This window comes from Anthonomus grandis, chromosome 14 (genome assembly GCF_022605725.1).
Source record: "Anthonomus grandis grandis chromosome 14, icAntGran1.3, whole genome shotgun sequence".
NCBI lineage: Eukaryota > Metazoa > Arthropoda > Insecta > Coleoptera > Curculionidae > Anthonomus > Anthonomus grandis.
Window position 1 is genome coordinate 20,966,623 of NC_065559.1, and position 19,807 is coordinate 20,986,429.

Here is a 19,807-nt window from a genome sequence, read left to right on the forward strand (position 1 = left end):
TAATCGCGGTTTTAACTTCTTGCTCACAGCAAGTAAAACACCTCACTATCTTTCTTAGAACTTTCTTACTACTTAAGGCACTTATATCACATCTAAACACTTTATATTCCGTAAACTCCAATTCAGGCGACAAAATGTCCGAAACAGCCATGGTTCAGCCAACGAAATTATGTTTGCTTCAAATGCTTTAGCTTAGACCTCATAACCCCAACGTCAAATAATATATTACCAATGAATCACCTAATAATTTTTTAGGCCTCGTACCTATCACAACTTCATCTATTTTCCTTTCTTTTTGCCAATTCTTCAAAAACTTATTTAACCCTAATTTCATCAAGCTGTAATTTGGTAAGATCCATTCTAATTACTATATTGCTAGCACCTAATTTCTTTTTCTCTCTTAAACATTTTCGTACAATCTCAGTATTATTGAAGCACACTTTTATAGGCGTATTATTGGCTCTACGACATCAAATTCTATAGACCTTAAAGGGCTCAATATGATCTACTCCCAATTTATTGAACAGAACGTCAAGTACCAACGCCTTATCATGACTAACTCTATTATTTATATCATCAAAATGAATTTCCTAAACATTAAACAATATTGTTTTTGCGCACATTTCTATCATTTATCTCAAAAATTATACTGGAGTTACTGTCATTAATCTTAGCATTTGTTGAGCAAGGTTGTTCTTGAAAGTTTGAATTTTCTGTAATTCCTTCATGAGTTTATTAATTGTGGATTGCAGAGAAACAAGACGTTTATGTAATTCAATAATGCCATTCATCAGATCACCAATGGAAGCATTGTTAGTTATCATAAAGTTACATCGCCCATTTCTACTTTTCTCGGTCTTTATAAAACTAGAGCTTTCATTAACATTATTAAGATCAATACTCGACAACCGCCTGTTGGTGACCGTACTACAAAAACTACACTTTTACTCGTGACTCTTCTTCTTTTTAAAGGTCGCATAGATTTTGTCAAATTTGGCAGCACCAGCATTAGACAAACACATCAAAGGTCCATACGTTGAACTCTTGTTAACCATATATTTATACCTACAAATACATTTCATAAATAACTGCAATTAGCAATGTGGACACATGACTCGAGCTTTGCTAGGTTAATCACAGCAGCAGATAAAATTAGTGAAATTAAAAAAAGTTGTTACCACGATTGTATAAATATCACCGTAAGTACACTTACAAAGTACAAAGCACCTTCAATAATGAGACTGTGAATCAATAATTAGCCGAAAAACTATCATTTTATCAAATAATTTACAACAAACATAAACACGACTTATTTGCCGCGACGATGCAACGACGATGTAATAGATGTTAACTCTGGATTTACGTTTACCATATATAGTTTCACATACCATATTAAGGTAATATGTAACTGGCAATACTGTTTGTAAACTACTTGGAGGTTATTTAACCATAAAATTTCTAACAACGCTAATTTTTTGACAACATTTGTTTGAAAAATCAACTCACTTTATTCCTTTTTATTAGTTTTACAATTTTTAACTAAATATTATCTACCGAGAAAGCTGCTTATTTAGAGACAATTTTTAGCAGCACGGCTTGGTGCAACGTTGCCGACACTCCAATTTATTGCTGCAGGTATCAAGAAATTATTTATAGACTTTTAGCATATATTTTTTTTAAGGCGAAAATTTAATTGTTGTGTAATGATATTATACTTGATCGACGCATATTTTTAAGAGTTTCGACTTTGACGTTTAAATCTACTTCGTCAAAAATTTTGCCTGAATGTTTTGAATGATAAATCAAGAAAACTATCTTTCGAAAAGAGTCAAATTGACAAAAACATAGCTTATAATTAAAGCTATACTTCATAGATTTAAAACATATCTGCTGAACCTACTTGTTTTGAGTTATATTGAAATAAATATTTTTATCAATAGACGCGGTTTTTTAAGAGCTACAACTTTGCCATTTAAAAGAAAATTGTTTGAACTTTTTTGGCAAATTATCGATTAAAAGTTGCAGCTCTGATTTTTCTAAAAATGGTAAACATAAGACCAAAGCTGTGGTGTTACGCTATAGCACCAAATTATGACTAACCTCAATTATTCATCGAACCATTAGTCCCAGTGCGTTGGTATTAATATGTTAGATATTAGTAATAGTGTTTTGTTAGTTATTTTTAATTTTAAAAACAATGCCAACATGCATACTCCCAAAAAAAAGAACTATTACTATATTTATACCCATTAATATTTTTTTCAGGTTCCACCTTTACTATTTTAACATTATTGTACAGCTTAAATAGCTGTGTGAATCCATGGATCTACTTGTTTTTTAACCGAGAGCTTCCCAGAATACTAATCAAACGACTTTTCGTAGCAAATACCCAATATACAGCAACTTCGGATGGAGGTAAGAATATTATATTTATTGTACCGTTTTTCCCATTCGTTTGGTGTGAATTAAAATAATCAACTAATTTATTTATATACTTTACTACAAAAACACCATCACTTATAACTAACTAGAGATATTTATTTTCACTGTATTTATTTACAACTATTTAAATTTCGCGCCAATATTCCAAACTGTACAGGGTGGGAAAGAACTCTTAACCCTTAACTGACCTGGTGTCATTTTGGGACACAAACCACATTGAGTGGTCCCTGAGACTCCCAACAATTTCTCCCTGGGACAAGTTTTTGACAACAGATTATGACAGTTAGCAATACTCTTTTATATTTTTTGTTATTTTAGGGTAAAAAGGGCATTCCATAAAAAAAACTTAATGAAGAAAATTAACTTTATTTTAACATAAAACAATTGGGGTATTCTATTTAAAAAAAAACATATAAAAAAACAAATTTTTTTTCTAAATGCGTAGGCCACCTTACGATATGAAAATATTCGGTAACCAATTATTGTAGCTTTTTCTTTGTAGTATATACTCGCAAAAAATACTTGGTTATTCAAAAGATATTTATAAAAACGTATTTTCCGTGATTTTTTTTTCATTTATTCACTTTCATCGACATCAACGAGGCAGTTTTGGCATATTTTCCTACAACATTGCAGGCAGACAGTATTTTTTTGCATTTCTAGGTATTGATATTTGATGTTGTAAAATTCACTTATCTCCTGCAATCCTGTATCTGGGTCAACATTTTTAGTGTGGTGCATGGATAAAAGGAGAACAACAGCTTTGCCCTTCTTCGGTATGATCGATAACAAAGTTATTGATTTGGTAAAGCCATAGAGACATGACCCGACTTCTCTTGTTCTGGAAGGAAGGAATTTAGGACGTACTTCACGCTTATTTTTTTTCAGTGTACCAACGTACGTGAATTTGTTTTTTAATAATATATCCACTAGTATAATTCAACTGTACCAGTTGTCGCCTGTGACATTCCTGTTGGTCCCAAAGATTGGTTTGCAAAGCCGACCGACAGCTTGCGTAGGAATAGCCAGCTTCTTCTCTTCATCAGTTAAGTCCTCTGAAGTGTCGCTACCTTTACCACATATATATATATATATATACAGGGTGTCATTGAAATGGTGTAAAAAAATACGGGGGGTGATAGTACTCCTAAAAACTTTAAAAAAAGTTTCTATAACTATAGGGCGGAGAATGCATATTAAGGGAGTTAGGGGCACTGAAAGGGTAAATTTAAAAAACGGTTTTTTGAAATTGTAGGCTTAAAAAACGAGATAAAATTTCGAAAAAAAATCCTCTGCCATAAATTTTGACCCAAAATCAAATGGTGATACTGAAAAATAATTTGGAAAATCGGAAAGGGTAGTTTTTGCAAGGGTAGGGGGTTAATTCGTGAATAACTTTTTTTAGGTTATTCTCTTCGCAACGTGGGTTCATTTTTTAAAAACTACATACTTTTTCCTACAAAAAAGGTACTCTTGTTGCACATCGCCCAGAACGATGGTTTTCGAGAAAATTGAAGGCAAAAAGTTTGCTCTGATGGGTTGCTAACTGGTTAAACAACATAAACCTATGAAAGTTATGGGGTTTCAAAAGTAAACACGTAGTTATTAAATAATTAATTAAAAAATCTAAATTTTATGATTTTTAAAACATCTTATTGCTTTAAAAAACGAAATAAACCAATTACCAAAATTCCTTATTAAAATAATGCATTTCTTAATTCATTCATAGTAAATGTTCAAAGTGACCACCATTCATTTCAATGCAGACATCTGCTCTTCTTCTCCATGATCTGCGTATCCTGTGGAATATCCCTGGGGTTGTACGAATTTGATTGGAACAGTCGATAATGCGTTGACGTAGTTGCTCTTCAGTATTAATCGTCCGCGTATTGAATATTTGGTACTCGCGGTGTAAACTAGGCTAATGAATCAAATAAGTATGCATTTAATAAGGAATTTTGGTAATTGGTTTATTTCGTTTTTTTAAAGCAATACGATGTTTTAAAAATCATGAAATTTAGATTTTTCAATTAATTATTTAATAACTACTTGTTTACTTTTGAAACCCCATAACTTTCATAAGTTTATGTTGTTTAACCAGTTAGCAGCCCATCAGAGCAAACTTTTTGCCTTCAATTTTCTCGAAAACCATCGTTCTGGGCGATGTGCAACAAGAGTACCTTTTTTGTAGGAAAAAGTATGTAGTTTTTAAAAAATGAACCCACGTTGCGAAGAGAATAACCTAAAAAAAGGTATTCACGAATTAACCCCCTACCCTTGCAAAAACTACTCTTTCCGATTTTCCAAATTATTTTTCAGTATCACCATTTGATTTTTGGTCAAAATTTATGGCAGAGGATTTTTTTTCGAAATTTTATCTCGTTTTTTAAGCCTACAATTTCAAAAAACCGTTTTTTAAATTTACCCTTTCAGTGCCCCTAACTCCCTTAATATGCATTTTCCACCCTATAGTTATAGGAACTTTTTTTAAAATTTTTAGGAGTACTATCACTCCCCGAATTTTTTTACACCATTTCAATGACACCCTGTATATATATAGGTGTTGTACACATAATGACTTCTGGCATCAGCTAAGCATTGCACCTTTACTCCATATTATTCAGGTTTACTGGGTATGTACATTATAAAACGACAGTGACCTCTAAAAACCACAAGCATTTCATCTACCGTAACATTTCCACCCAAAGTATAAGCAACCTGTGAATCTTTGTTAAATTTTTCCACATTTCTGACTTTGCAGCCGCTGAATCAACTTTCATTCGCTCCTTTCTTTGGCTGCGTGTATCAAATTGAATACATGTCAGAAGTACTTTAAACCTACGGGCTGAAAAAACCAGTCGGAATATTTCCCTTCCAGTTTCATCTGTGGCGAACATGGCTTTTATACTTTCGTTATTTGATTTGAATATAGATGTCAAGCGCAAGAGACCAAGTAATCCATTAATCTCAATTTCGTTGGTGTCTCTAAATTCAGTGCGATTCTCTTTGGAAGCCTTCTGTCTGTACTTCTGTCATTTTAGATTAGTGTATTATAGCATAACTTCTAACATGTCTTAACTAAACATTTTCTTCCAGGCGTCAATTGGCTCTATGTTATTATCAGCGTCAAATATGCCACGTATAGAAGGGAGCTTTAGAATGTTGTGGCAAGGAGTACGGACGTTTCGTGTAGGTTCAACCGATGACCACTTATAATGATTTTTCCCATAATATTTTTTTCTTACATGTTCATCCCTTTCCTGATCTAAGTTCTCCTCCATTTCGTCCAAGACATTCTCGACTCCTGCAGATGTATCGATTTCTTCCACGGACATTTCACATTTGGATACATGTGCACTGAAAACATATTCACCATCTTCGATACTATCTCCTTCCAAATCAGAAGAATTACTGCCCAATTCATCTTACCACGCCTGAACAGTTTCTTCAAACTCAGGATCATCCGATTGCACTACGTTCCGACGAGTTGTCATTTCTCAAAATAGTCACAATAACTACGTTGTGAGGTCCCAGGGACTACCACGCGCTCGATCCGCAGGTTCAAGAGTGACTGACAATTTTGTCGCGCTAACATGATATTGCTGATGCCATAGTAGGGAGGTACTAAAAAGCGCGCCGCGCTGGGACAAAAGGCAAAAGATGAATACGTGTTAATATAGTTCTGTGAGTCCCTGGGACTCCACAATGTCTGTTAAGGGTAAATCAATATCCAGAAATATGTCAAGTGCGAAATTAGTAGCAAAATTTTTAAATTTACCTATACGGAACTTTGAAATACCAACAATACGTTTGACGAAAAATCGATTTAATCTTACTTCGAAACTTACTATATAAATCAAATTACATTTCTTTATCAAAAGTGCTGTTTTTGTGGATTTATAAGTAATGTAAGTAAATTTTAGTAAGTACACAAATCTCAGGTTTGTGTTTTTCATTTCTAATTGAGACATATGTAAGAAAATTAATTTTTAAAATTTTTCCTTTATGGTGTACTTAATTGTAGAAAGAGTAAAAATGAGTTCATATAATTTTCGAATTAATCAATCGTTTTCAAATGAACCAAAATCTAAGAAAATATTATATAATTGGAAAGTTTTTACCGAATAAATCAATTTTTAGTCGGAGAACTTGCAGTGATCCTGCTACAAAAAGTAAACTCTGACAAAACTAAATCTTATTTACAAATCTTATTACTAATCCTAATATAAATAACGAATTCGTAATCTAAATCAGCTTGTAAATAGTAATATCGACATTTTGGTTAAGTTGATTGTACTGTTTTTTAGTAATATTTTACTAAAATAAAGAAATACTAGGACGTATTATTTTTTGTTAAAGTATGAGACATTAATTTGGCAAAAATAAGTCACCTGAATAAAGGAGGGGGCTTAGAGGTTGTTAACTATTTTTCTGTCACTTTTAATTTCATTAACATTCGCAGAATTTGCACCAGTTCACATCAATTAGCCTTATTTGTAGTTATTGTATAGCTTAAATAGCTGTGCAAATCTATGAATCTACTTGTTTTTTAACCAAGAGCTTCCCAGAATACTAATAAAGCGATTTTTCGTAGCAAACACTATATATACAGCAACTTCGGATGGAGGTGAGAATATCATATATATTCCGAACTTTACTTCACTGAACTGGGAACTGACTCACAATGGGCGGTGCAGATTCTTATATACTTGGCAGAACGCTATTTCGGAAGCTTCTCGCCAACCTTTGAGATTCCGTGCGGTGTTTGACTTGTGCCATTCTGAAATGATCAGCTGGTTTCCCAGGATTTATAATATCGTTACAATATTAAGGGTGGCCCATCGAAAATGTACCATAAAGCATTACAGGGTAGGAAAGAACTCTTAAGCAAGGTCCAGAAATACGTCAAGTGTGTTTATAAGAAAGTCTTGATGCTGAAAATATATCAAAACTTTTAACTTTCTAAGTGGAGGTATCATGTCCTATTTTTTTTCAAATAAAATAGAAAATCGGATCGCGAAGCTGTTTTGATGTTTTTGGGAAAATTGTTATAATGTAATAGTGTTATAATAGTGTTAATTTGCTATAAGTTACTTAGTAAATTTTGAAAATCAATTCACTCTTTTATAAAATATAAAATTTTAAAATACCAATAATACGTTTAACGAAAAATCGATTTAATCCTACTTCGAAACTTATTATATAAATCAAATTAAATTTCTTCATCAAAAGTGTTGTTTTTGTGGATTTAAAAGTAATTTAGGCAAATTTTAGTAAGAACACGATTCTCGGATTTGAGTTTTTCATTTATCTTTTGTGACTTATAATTGAAGCATTTATAAGTAAATACATCTTTAAAATTTATCCTTTATGGTGTACTCAGTTGTAGAAAAAGTAAATTTTTTTTTTATATTTTTTTTTAAATAAATTAGAAAATCGGATCGCGAAGCTGTTTTGATGTTTTTGGGAAAATTGTTTTCCAAATAACTAAATTTTCCAAGTAATGCCTTGCATAACTTTTTCAATTGGCCGCTTTCGTGTTGTTTTATCAAAAAATGTTAAACTAAATTTATTATGATTTTATACGATGTGCTTAAAATTTATCAAGAAGAATTTTGTACTCATATAATTTTCGAATTAATCAATGGGTTTCAAATGAATCAAATTCTAAGAAAATATTGTGTGAGTGAGAGGCTTCTACAGAATAAATCAATTTTTAGTCGGAGAACTTGCAGTGGGTGCTCCTGCTGGAAAAAGGTAAACTTTGACAAAACTAATTCTTATTTACTAATCCTAATCGAAATAACGAAATCGTAATCTAAATCAGCTTGTAAGTAGTTACGTCCACATTTTGATTAGGTTGATTGGACTGTTTTTTAGTAACATTTTACTAAAATAAAGAAATATTAAGACGTATTATTTTTTTGTAAAAGTATGAGACATTAGTTTGGCGAAAATGAGTCAACTAAATAAAGGAGGGTGCTTAGAGGTTATTAACTATTTTTCTGTGACTTTTAATTTCATTAACATTCGCAGAATTTGTACAATTTCACATCAATTAGCCTCACTTGTAGTTATTGTATAGCCTAAATAGCTGTGAGAATCCATGGATTTACTTGTTTGTTAACGGATTTTTCATTGCAAAATACTCCATATACAGCAACTTCGGATGGAGGTAAGAATATTATATTTATGGTACCATTTTTCCCATTCGTTTGGTGTGAATTAAAATATTCAACTAATTTAATTACATACTTCATTACAAAAACACCATCACTTATTGCTACTAGAGATATTTATTTTCACTGTATTTATTTATCACTATTTGAATTTCGCGCCAATATTCCAAAAATTACTTCGCTGAACTGACAACTGACTCACAATGGGCGGTGCAGATCGTTAAGTATATACTTACTAGAATGCTATTTCGAAAACTTCTCTCCAACCTTCGAGATGTCGTGCGGTATTCGACTTGTGTTATTCCGAAATGACAGAAAATCAGCTTTCTCAGTATTTACAATATCGTTACAATATTAAGGGTGGCCCATCGAAAATGTACCATAAATCATTACAGGGTGGGAAGGAACTCTTGAGCAAGATCCAGAAATATGTTCTGTCAAGTATGTTTATAAGAAAGTCTTGATGCAAAAAATATTGCAAAACCCTTAGCCACAGTATACTATAACAACCAGTAGGTTATCTCTCCCCGTTTCCATTCATAAATCGACGACGGTCTCAAAAGCCTTGAAGCCCGCACCGACAGCAAATAGACGGTAATTTTACGTAAAACCATGGGCGGCGTGCATCGTGCAATTTTGATATTAATTTTTTAGATTATGGTTTTTCGGCAACTGGCAAATTTTGTTTACCAATATTATTACTTATTATAAATTGTTTATAAATAAGAATAAAATTAATATAAACATTATTATGGAAAGCCATGTTAATAGGAAAATTGAAAATTAGCATGCAAAATAAATTTAATAATAATAATAATAATAATCTTTATTTAGCATAAATAGCTACATACAAAAACAACAAATTTCCCAAAAAAAAAAATAAATAAATAAAGATACATATATCAATAATGTTCATAAAGCTAATTCAACAACATATTTAGTCAGCAAGAGTACATATATAAATAAGCAATAAATGACAAATGCTGGGTATCCCGATCCCCGACACTTGCAACGCCCCGGTTTTACCAGGAACAGCAGCATCCCGGTTAATCCAAGGAATACCGCAATATTCCGGTCCGTCTAAACATTGCTATGTCGGCGACCTAAGCACCCCGCCACCAAAACTGGTTCAGACATTTTTTAAAAATTACCACATACATAAACCTAAAGCGCTCTTACTAACTTTACAATAATATTATTAATTAAATAATTATTAATATACCCTTATAAATTAATCCATATACGCTTATTGTGTAAAAAATATAATATACATATGCACTTGAGGTTACTATTAACATGTGGATCTAAACAAAACAATTGATGTAATCAAAATTTGCAGTGCTCGCAAATAACCATAAAATGTTACGCCAATAGGTGAATCTCGGTCATGAGGTTAATTACCTATGGGCTGGTGAAATTGATCGAATACAGGGTGTCCTGGTTTTTTTGGAGAGACCATGTCAAATCCCGGTTGTTCCATGGATAACAAACACAGCTCTTCTGCCAACCACAAACACCTCATCATTGTTCTCGCTTCACTACAATATTTATCTGCACATATATTTACTATAATAATTCAAGCCATATACTTAAATTAAACTTAAAATAAGTGTTAAACTAAAATAGTGATCCTAAACAACATATTATAAGAGATAAACAAAATGAAAATAAAAAAAACAATTAGGTAAAGGTAACAAAAATCCTAGGACAATATATGTGCCCTAACCAGCCTTTTAAAATTATTTACAGAATCACAGTCTCTTATGCTGGTTGGTAATCTATTAAAATCTTGTAAGCCTCTCTGTAGGACAGAATTTAACATCTGGTTAGAGTTACACCTATCGATTAGTATGAAATTGTTACAGTTTCGAGTTTGATAATGATGCACATCTCTAAAAAACTTCACCTTCTTACAAATATATGGTGGTAACATATTATTTTTAACTTTATACAAAAAAACATAGATGCTAAACATAATTTTTTGTTTAACAGACAACATATTCAGAACGTTATGCATCATTACGATTGGGGTATATCTATTGCATTTCAAAATAGTTCTCATTGCCCTGTTCTGTACAAGCTGTAACTGTTCAATTTTAAAGTTTGGTAAATTGTATAAAATTGTTGAGCAAAATTCAAGATGCGGAGCTGCAATGCTATTATACAGTAATAGTTTTGTAGCCATTGATAATTGTTTTCCTACTCTTGCAATAAAACCAATTTTTTTGGAAAATTTTCTAGTTATGTAATCAGCGTGTGCATAAAAATTTAAGTTACAATCAAATATTACTCCCAAGTATTTAATTTGACTCTCATATTTTATCTTTTCATTATTTACCACAATGTTAATATCTTTTACATTGATGTGCATTAATTTGCTCTTTTTCCCAAATAAACAAAATTTCGATTTTGATGTATTTAAACAAAGACTATTACTGCAAAGCCATTTAAATAAATTAGATAAATCATTATTAAGAATTATTTGCATTTCATTTAGATCCCTCCCGATTAAATAAATCATAGTGTCGTCAGCAAAAAGCTCTATTTTACAACCACTTATAACATTGACGATATCATTAATATATAACAGAAATAACAGGGGACCTAAAACAGTTCCCTGAGGTACTCCATATTCATTTATTAGTAATTCTGACACACTGTTTTTAAACTTGACTTTTTGTGACCTGTTTTGTAAGTAAGATTTAAACCACATTAAAACTTTATGTTTAATACCCATCTTTTCCATTTTTTTCAACAGATTAGCTCTATTTACAGTCTCGAATGCTCTCTTAAAATCGAGAAACACAGCCAGAACAAAGTTGCCCTTATCCAGTTCTTTTAAGAAGGTATCGCATATATTAATTACAGCAGATTCACATGAGTGACGCTCACGAAAACCTGATTGATTTATCACGAAAATGTCGTTAGAATCACAGTATTCTTGTAGTTGTTCTTTTACAGCAATTTCTAACACTTTCTCATAAACCTCCACAGTATTTATTGGTCTAAACTCATTGTGGGAAATAGTATTTAGTACTTTTGGTACAGGGATTATTGTTGACACTTTCCAAGCCTCTGGAAATACTCCGCTTGAGAGTGATGTATTTACTATATTTAAAAGTCGATTTCCAGCCACACTACATACGTCACACAAAACCTTTTTTGAAATTCCATTTTCTCCGCCTCCGACATTCTTCATGCTTTTCAGAATTATCTTTAATTGAGTTAGGGATATTTCTTTAAAATTTGAGAACTCTGGATATTGAATATTAGGGGGATTGACAAAGGTGTCATAAGAGAGAGAATGGTTTGGAATACTATTGATAATATCAATTATACTATTTATAAAATATTTATTTAACTTTGTTGCAATTTGAAATTCATTTGAAATCATTTGGTCATCAAATTTAATTTCGTTTGGCAATAAAATATTTTTTCCAGGAAGTAACTTTTTGAGGTTTTTCCACATTTCACGCGGATTTTTTTTATTTTCATCAATAACTTCTCTAAAATATTTATCTTTTTCATTTTTAATTTGATTAACAATTAAGTTTCGTACTCTTTTGTATTCCCTCCATACTCCATCATCTTTTTCTACAACAGCCCTAACATATAACTTATCTCTTACATTCATTCTCTCACGGATATCAAACGTAATCCAATCTTTTTGCAAATATTTCTGTTTTAGAACAATGGTTTTATTTGGGCACATAGAATTTAATATATTTGTGATACTATCAACAAAAATACTTGCCAAAATATTCACATCCGCACTATTATTTGTCCATTCAGTATCATAAAGATAATCATGGAGTTGGTTTACATTGTAGCTCTTCATACACCTACGATTAATATTCACATCACGGTTTTCATTTATTTTCAGAGCAGGATGTACAGCCAGAATACAATGATCACTTATCTTGGGTGTTAAATAAACCTTAAATGACAAATTCGCATTATTGGTCACAATATAATCAATTAATGTCTGACTTCTATCTGTGATTCGAGTAGGGGAGTCAACAATTTGAGAAAAACCATTTGAGTATATGGAAGATAGAATTTTTTCACCATAAAACGAAGGTTTAAGTAAATCAAAATTAAAGTCTCCTACAATAATGTTGACACCCTCAAACGCACTAACCTGATCAAGATAATCATTAAAAAAATCCACAAACTTTGCATTTTCAGTTTGAGGTGGATGATATAAAACAGTACAAAGATATTTGACTCTTGATATTGAAAATTCTATCGATAGACACCATACATAACTTTGAACATACTGTATATATTTTAATTTATATTTGAGATCACTTCTTATTAATGCCATAACTCCACCAGTTCTTTTATTATCTGTCAAGCACTGTTCAATATGGTAACCATCGACATTCAACTCACACAAATCAATATCTGCACAAACATGAGTTTCGGATAAAAGCAAAAGCTGAGGCTGCCAATCACTTACAAATACATTAATATTATCCTTATTATTTAAGTATCCCTGGCAATTAAAATATATAATGCTTGAACCTAAGATTTCAGAATCTAATTGCTATTTAATAAATTTACCCTTTTGAATATTTTCGATTCTTTTAAGAGTTTCACAATTAGTTCTATCCCAAACCACATGATTAATATTAAGAGACAAGCCATATTTTTTATTCGACAACATACAATTTGAACATTTAACAAGAGTACTATTACATTCTTTACTGTCATGATTTTCACTACATTTTGGACAAACTTTGCTTTGTGTGCAGTCTTTACTAACATGACCATATTGACAACACTTGTAACACATAATAATGCCATATTCATCAAACACAGGACAGCGATTCCATCCTATATTGATTCTTTCTCTTCCTATAATCAAACTGTATGTATTTTCATCCACCTCAAATATTAAATTAAATCTATTTCTAACAATATTTGTTCGCCGTATTACCCTCATATTAAAATTTTTTGAACTATTATTTAAATCATTTTGCTTTATTACCTTTGTTATTATATCACTGTCACTATTCACATTTTCATTTTCATTTACACCTACCACTTTAATACGTCTTTGTAACATTTTGGGTCTATCAACACTATAACTTTCACCAAGTTTGCTTTGAATTTCTGATTGGATATTGGTAATTTCTTTTTCCGTGCCACAGTTTAAGATTAATCCACCTTTCTTTGTTGCTCTCCCCAGTGTTACACCGATTCCGATGTCTGTTGGATTTACTTTTGTTTTTAAATCTTCCTTTACTTTTTTAATATCCTTTGGAATCGCGCCCTTCTGGTTAACAACTAAGACCTTACTTTGGGTGACCGATGCATATGAGGCTTTCTCAGACACCCGTTTTTCAACAATATTATTTTTTACTTGCATACTTTTTAAATATGCAATTTCTTCTTTAAGGCTGATGTTTTCAGCCAACAGTATATCAACTTTTTCATTAAGTGCATTAGTTTTACTCACTAATAGGTCTAAGGTACAATTCATATGATCTATCAAGTTTTGGTCGATGCATAGATCCTCAACTCGGCTTCTTTTCCTCGATCTCTCGGGTCTATTGCTACTGTCAGTACATGTTTTACATTTCCAACTTGTTTTTTTTAAGTGGAATCCTCTTAGATCAACACTTTCACACTTTCCATGGAAAAACTCGTTACACTCCGTACATTCGATAATTCCCTTAATATCATCAAAACCTTGTTTACACTTGTAACACGTAGAACGGTGACACTCGCGTGATGCACCTCCAGTCTCCGCCATGGTCGGTGACCGAATTGTTTTTATTTATTAATAATAGCACAGGATAAATAGCTAGCTATTTGTTCTGTAATAGTGGGTAAACTTTCAATTAATTAAATAAAAACTTGCTAATTATTTTAAAATCAGGTAAGAAATAAGCGCAGAAAAAATAAACACGAAAATTCACAGTTTTGAATTTTTTCGAATATCTTCCGAATCATTCGGATTTTTAATTTTTTAATCAGCATTAGGGTTCTTATGTTGGTAAAGGGTAAAAATAGAAAAAAGAAGCAAGAAAATAAACAAGGTATTTTTAAATAAAATGCAATGGGGTACAGTGTAATAATTTTATTTAATTTAATGTCATATACACTAAAAAGTTTTATTGATTTTTCCAAATTAATATTTTTGATTTGTTTGATTTTGTAAACGTTTTATTAACAAATTTAAGTGTATAATATAAACGTACTCTAAAAAAAAGTTTTAATAAGTACAAATTTGGAAATTTAAAACATGGATGAACAAAATTTATTTTTGGCTTAGCAATATCTATAAACATTTCCACAATATTATTTTGTGTCGCTAATTTTTCAAAATTCTTTTGAAAGATAATTTCTAATAATGATATATAATTAATAAAATCTTCATGTGGCATGTTTAAGTTTCCAAAATCATCCATGTTCTTATTTTCATATGCTCTAAGATAGCAGTACAATGAAGATTCGTCCAAATTTTGGTACGACTTTGAATAAGTTTCACAAATTGTACATATATGAACTTCGCAGCATTTTTTAATGAGATACCCACAAAAGTATCTCACAAATTTTTTTTCTAATAAATCATTTTTTCGATAATCTGTGGGTATTATTATTGAATTGTCAATAATCTGTTTTTTTGGAAGCATACTTCTATCTTCAAAGGACGAATCGTGTTTTTTTAAAAGATCTACAGCTTTAAGTAGCACATTTGCTTCGTCATTCATGCAGTTATCTGTACCAGAGTTTAGAAGGTTTACACAAAACATTTTTTTAAATGTTCTTTAGAATTGTATTGCAGTGGGATTTCGGCAATTTCCATTTTGCTGCCTGACCAATCCAAAAAAATTTGCGAGGCAATCCTGGTTTAACCTTCTTGTTAGTAGAAATTTATAATTGTACAACTTTACTCAGGTATATACAACTTTACTCAGGTAGGTACAACTTTAACTCAGGCCATAATTGTAATAATGAAGAAATTGTTATACAAAATCCTTTATAAATTTTACTTTGTTAGTAATAGTTTCTCCTTCCTTATTAACAACTTTTAAATTTCTAAATAGATTGAGACTTTTATTTAAAAACTCAATTTGGTATTCTGAACCTTTAAATGCCAAGTTAAAGGGTTTCACATTTGTAAATTTTTTTTGAATCAAAAATATCAAAAATTTTGTCCATTTTATCCACAAATTGACTTGTTTCATAGGCTTCCACAGGTAATGCTCCGAAACGAATATACAATTGCAAACCAGCAGAAACAGTCGAACTAAAAATTTGCGTGGCAAACCGAACTTTCATTTTTTCAAAACAACTCGGGTAAATATGCGACGGCGTTCATTTTGGCGCTGACCTAAAAGGGTACATTTGATCCATTTTATAAAATTATTTAATATAGTCCCATGAAATTTTTTTTTCTTCCAAAAAAAAGTTATGTTTTATCAGCATATTCCTTAATGCCTTTAGAAGATGAGGAATATCAAACATAAAAAAATTTTTTGCTCATTAATATAAAAATAGGGTTTATCTGATGATACTTTAAGTATATTTTTTAAATTGATGTTGTTTGTTCCCATGTCACATACTAAAACAATCACAGTTAGTCCAATTTCTTTTAGTTTTGTGACTGCATCTTTTACCACTTTACATAAAGCCTTGCCTGGACATGTAGTATTATAAAAAAAATATGCTAAAGGTTGTTTCCAATTAGAATAAATGCCCCTAACCATTATAGATGTTGAAACCTTCGCAGGTTTAAAAACTTGGTTCATTCCATTGTGTTCGAATCCAACAATGTTATCTAGGGTACTATAAAATAAATTTGACTTAATACTCATCTCATCAATACACAGAACGCAAAATTTATCTTCAGAACTAAGGGTTTCTGCTTTAATTTTTAATGTTTTAAATACACTTTCATTTTCCAACCCGCAAGATATTTTTAAACCGTTCAATAATTTTCTTAAAGTTTGCGGTCCCGGCAAACAAAATATTTTCATTAATATACCCCTATAAACCTTAGGCCCAGAAAAATATATCGATAAACATCTATTTTTGAACTCGTTAGAATATCGTCGACCTTTAGGTAGATGATAAGCTTGACTTAGTTGTACATTAATAAATTCGGCCAGTTCAGTCGATGAGCAAAACTTTAAAACAATTTTTTGTAATTCTTCTAAAGTTATTGAATCGTAAACATTAGTCAACTTTTTCTTTAGCTCGCCGTTTTATCTAATTAATGCACTATTTTGTTTTCTTAATTCATCTATTTCATTTTGTAATTTCTTGCAAGTTTTCTTCAGTTTTTCTTTTCGTGGTGTATGACTGGTTAACATTTGACACGTCTGAACACAACTAGTAGATTTTGTGGGTATCGAAATACTAGATTGCATCACCGAACTTTGAGACTCTAAAATAAACATAAATTAATTTGACCAAATCTATCAGGGCAATTGACTCAAAACAATATTTTGAAACGTTAAATTACTTTTATGAAAATATTCTCACAGACTTTTAAAGATAAATCTAAAATGAAAATTAGAATTTTAGGCATTCTGGCTTTTCATCCACACGAAAAAAGTATAAACTTGTCCTGTCGTTTGCAATACTTAAGAACTTATTTCATCCCATCGTTTTATACTTGTAGAAAAAGATACATTTAACCAATTCTCAATTTTCTTTGAAAATTTTATCATTTTTAATTTTTAATAATATATGTACCATCACGCTTCGCCCTTAGATAATAAGCTGTGCCAGTACAAAACGATTAGTTATTTATAAGATCCCTAAAAGTGTTAAAAGCTAGATTTATTAGTATTTCCATTTTTATTGCACTTTTATTAGTTTCACTTTTCTAGGGGCTAGATTTTAAAAATTTAATTGGCCAATTCTATTTTAAAATACATGATAATAATAACAATAATAATATTGTAATAAAAGTAATAATAGAAGTAATTTTAATTGTGGTATTTACATGCGCATGGCGAAAACTTTTATTCTGGGCTTAAAAAAAACATCTTACACTAACTGCATATTATATTCGTAAACTGTGAAAATATTTTCGCCAAAATATCACCATATCAAACAGGATTAAAAAATTGTTTTTTTTAACCTATGAAAAAGACAACTAAAATAATTGCCCGATTTTATACTAATACATTATAAGAAATGTTTTAACAAATACCTTTTAATTCCAAACTGCTTTCTTCCAACTGAACAAACTCACATTGCATTTCTGATGAGGTTGTTGCAAAGCTGATAGATGAGGATCCTGAAAAAAACAAATCAAAACCTATTTTTTGCTTAAAATTAAGATTGCCATATTACATGCACATACGATATAGATTACAATTTATTATGGAAAAACGTAATTATAATTATAATAAATAAAACTCTTTACCTTTGGAAACTGATGTCTGTTTAAAAATTGTCGGAATTGCCGACTTATTAAGAAGTTTCCTCTGCCTGACCATATGTTCCATTCTGCATGACCATATCGGGCTCAAAATGTGCACTACATATATAATAACTGAGTCTGTGTAAAACATCAACTTTGGGCATTAAATCTAATCTCCTGCTAGCTTCAAGCCACACTTTGGCTTACATTATACTTACATTATCTTAAACTAGACATTCTTTATATGGTCACCTCGTATATTTACACAAATTTATTAGGTATATTTGATTCAACAATAAATACAATTATTATTGATGGACCTGTTTAAATTTATAACGTGTACGATACTTCGTACGCATTAGATATTATTTAATTATATATAAATAAAAAAATATGTTAAAAGAAAACAATACTTACCTCTCTATATCTTTAGGAAATTTGTGAAACTTTTCATTACAATTGTACGATTTATTTTTACATTCTCGTACGGCACAAACAGTTCTCTCTTTAAATTTGTTATTACGTCTTTCCATTTTCAATAAGAATACAAAAACAAAATTATAAAACTCACGCAATCAAATATAAATGTTTCTCGCAACAAATAACATACACAAAAATAAAAGACGGCAAACGTATCTCTCCCCTGCTAACGACGTCACTGATCATAGGCAAGAGCCGACGGGTGAAATATTTCGGATGAAGCACGTTGGAGGTCAACGAAATTTCGGCGCGTGGAGCATCGAGATAATCTACTGGTTGTTATAGTATACTGTGCCTTAGCTTTCTAGGTGGAGGTATCATCTTCAATTTTTTTCAAATAAAAATGGTAGTTCAATGATGTCTCGTTCGTATTTTTAATTTGCTATACGTTACTCAGTAGTTTTTAAAAATCGATCTTTTATAAAATCTGGAACTTTAAATTGCCAACATTACGTTTAACGAAAAATTGATTTATTCTTACTTCAAAACTTACTATACAAATTAAATTACATTTCTTTATTAAAAGTGCTGTTTTTGTGGATTTAAAAGTAATTTAGGCAAATTTTAGTAAGTACATAATTCTCGAATTTGTGTTTTTCACTTATGTTTTGAAACATTTATAAGTAAATGAACCTTTAAAATTTGTCCGTTATGGTGTACTCAGTTGTAGAAATGATTTACTTTTTTTTTAGTAAATTGAGAAATCGGATCGCGAAGCTGTTTTCATATTTTTGGGAAAATTGTTCTCAAATTGACTAAATTTTCTAAGTAATGCCTTGCATTAATTTTTCGATTGACCGCTTTCGTGGTGTTTTGTCAAAAAATGTAAACTAAATTTATTATGATTTTATACGATGTATTTTTTTTATTAATTATATTTTATTAATTATATATTTTTAAATTTATCAAGAACAATTTTGTACTCATATAATTTTAATCAATCGCTTTCAAACGAACCAAAATCTAAGAAATTATTATGCGATTGAGAGGTTTCTTCCGAATAAATCAATTTTTAGTCGGAGAGCTTGCGGGAGGTGCTCCTGCTGAAAAAAGTAACCTCTGACAAAACTAAATCTTATTTACAAATCTTATTACTTATCCTAATCTAAATAACTATTTCGTAATTGAAATCAGCTTGTAAGTAGTAATGTCCACATTTTGATTAAAGAACTGTTAGAGCGTATTATTGTTTGTAAAAGTGTGAAATATTAATTTGGCAAAAATGAGTCACACAAATAAAGGAGAGGGCTTAGAGCTTTTTAACTATTTTCCTGTCACTTTTAATTTCATTATCAATCGCAGAATTTGCACCATTTCA

At 30.8% G+C, this 19,807-nt stretch overlaps 1 protein-coding gene across 3 annotated transcripts in view; it reads left to right on the forward strand.

The window, feature by feature from the left end:
• The window catches only part of LOC126744737 (oxytocin receptor-like), a 504,438-nt gene that overhangs the window by 470,286 nt on the left and 14,345 nt on the right, over positions 1-19,807 (forward strand). For all 3 annotated transcript variants that reach the window (XM_050452271.1, XM_050452270.1, XM_050452272.1), the window contains one exon: positions 2,266-2,415. In XM_050452271.1, the coding sequence (XP_050308228.1) occupies positions 2,266-2,415 (150 nt within the window). The remainder of the gene's footprint in view (positions 1-2,265; positions 2,416-19,807) is intronic.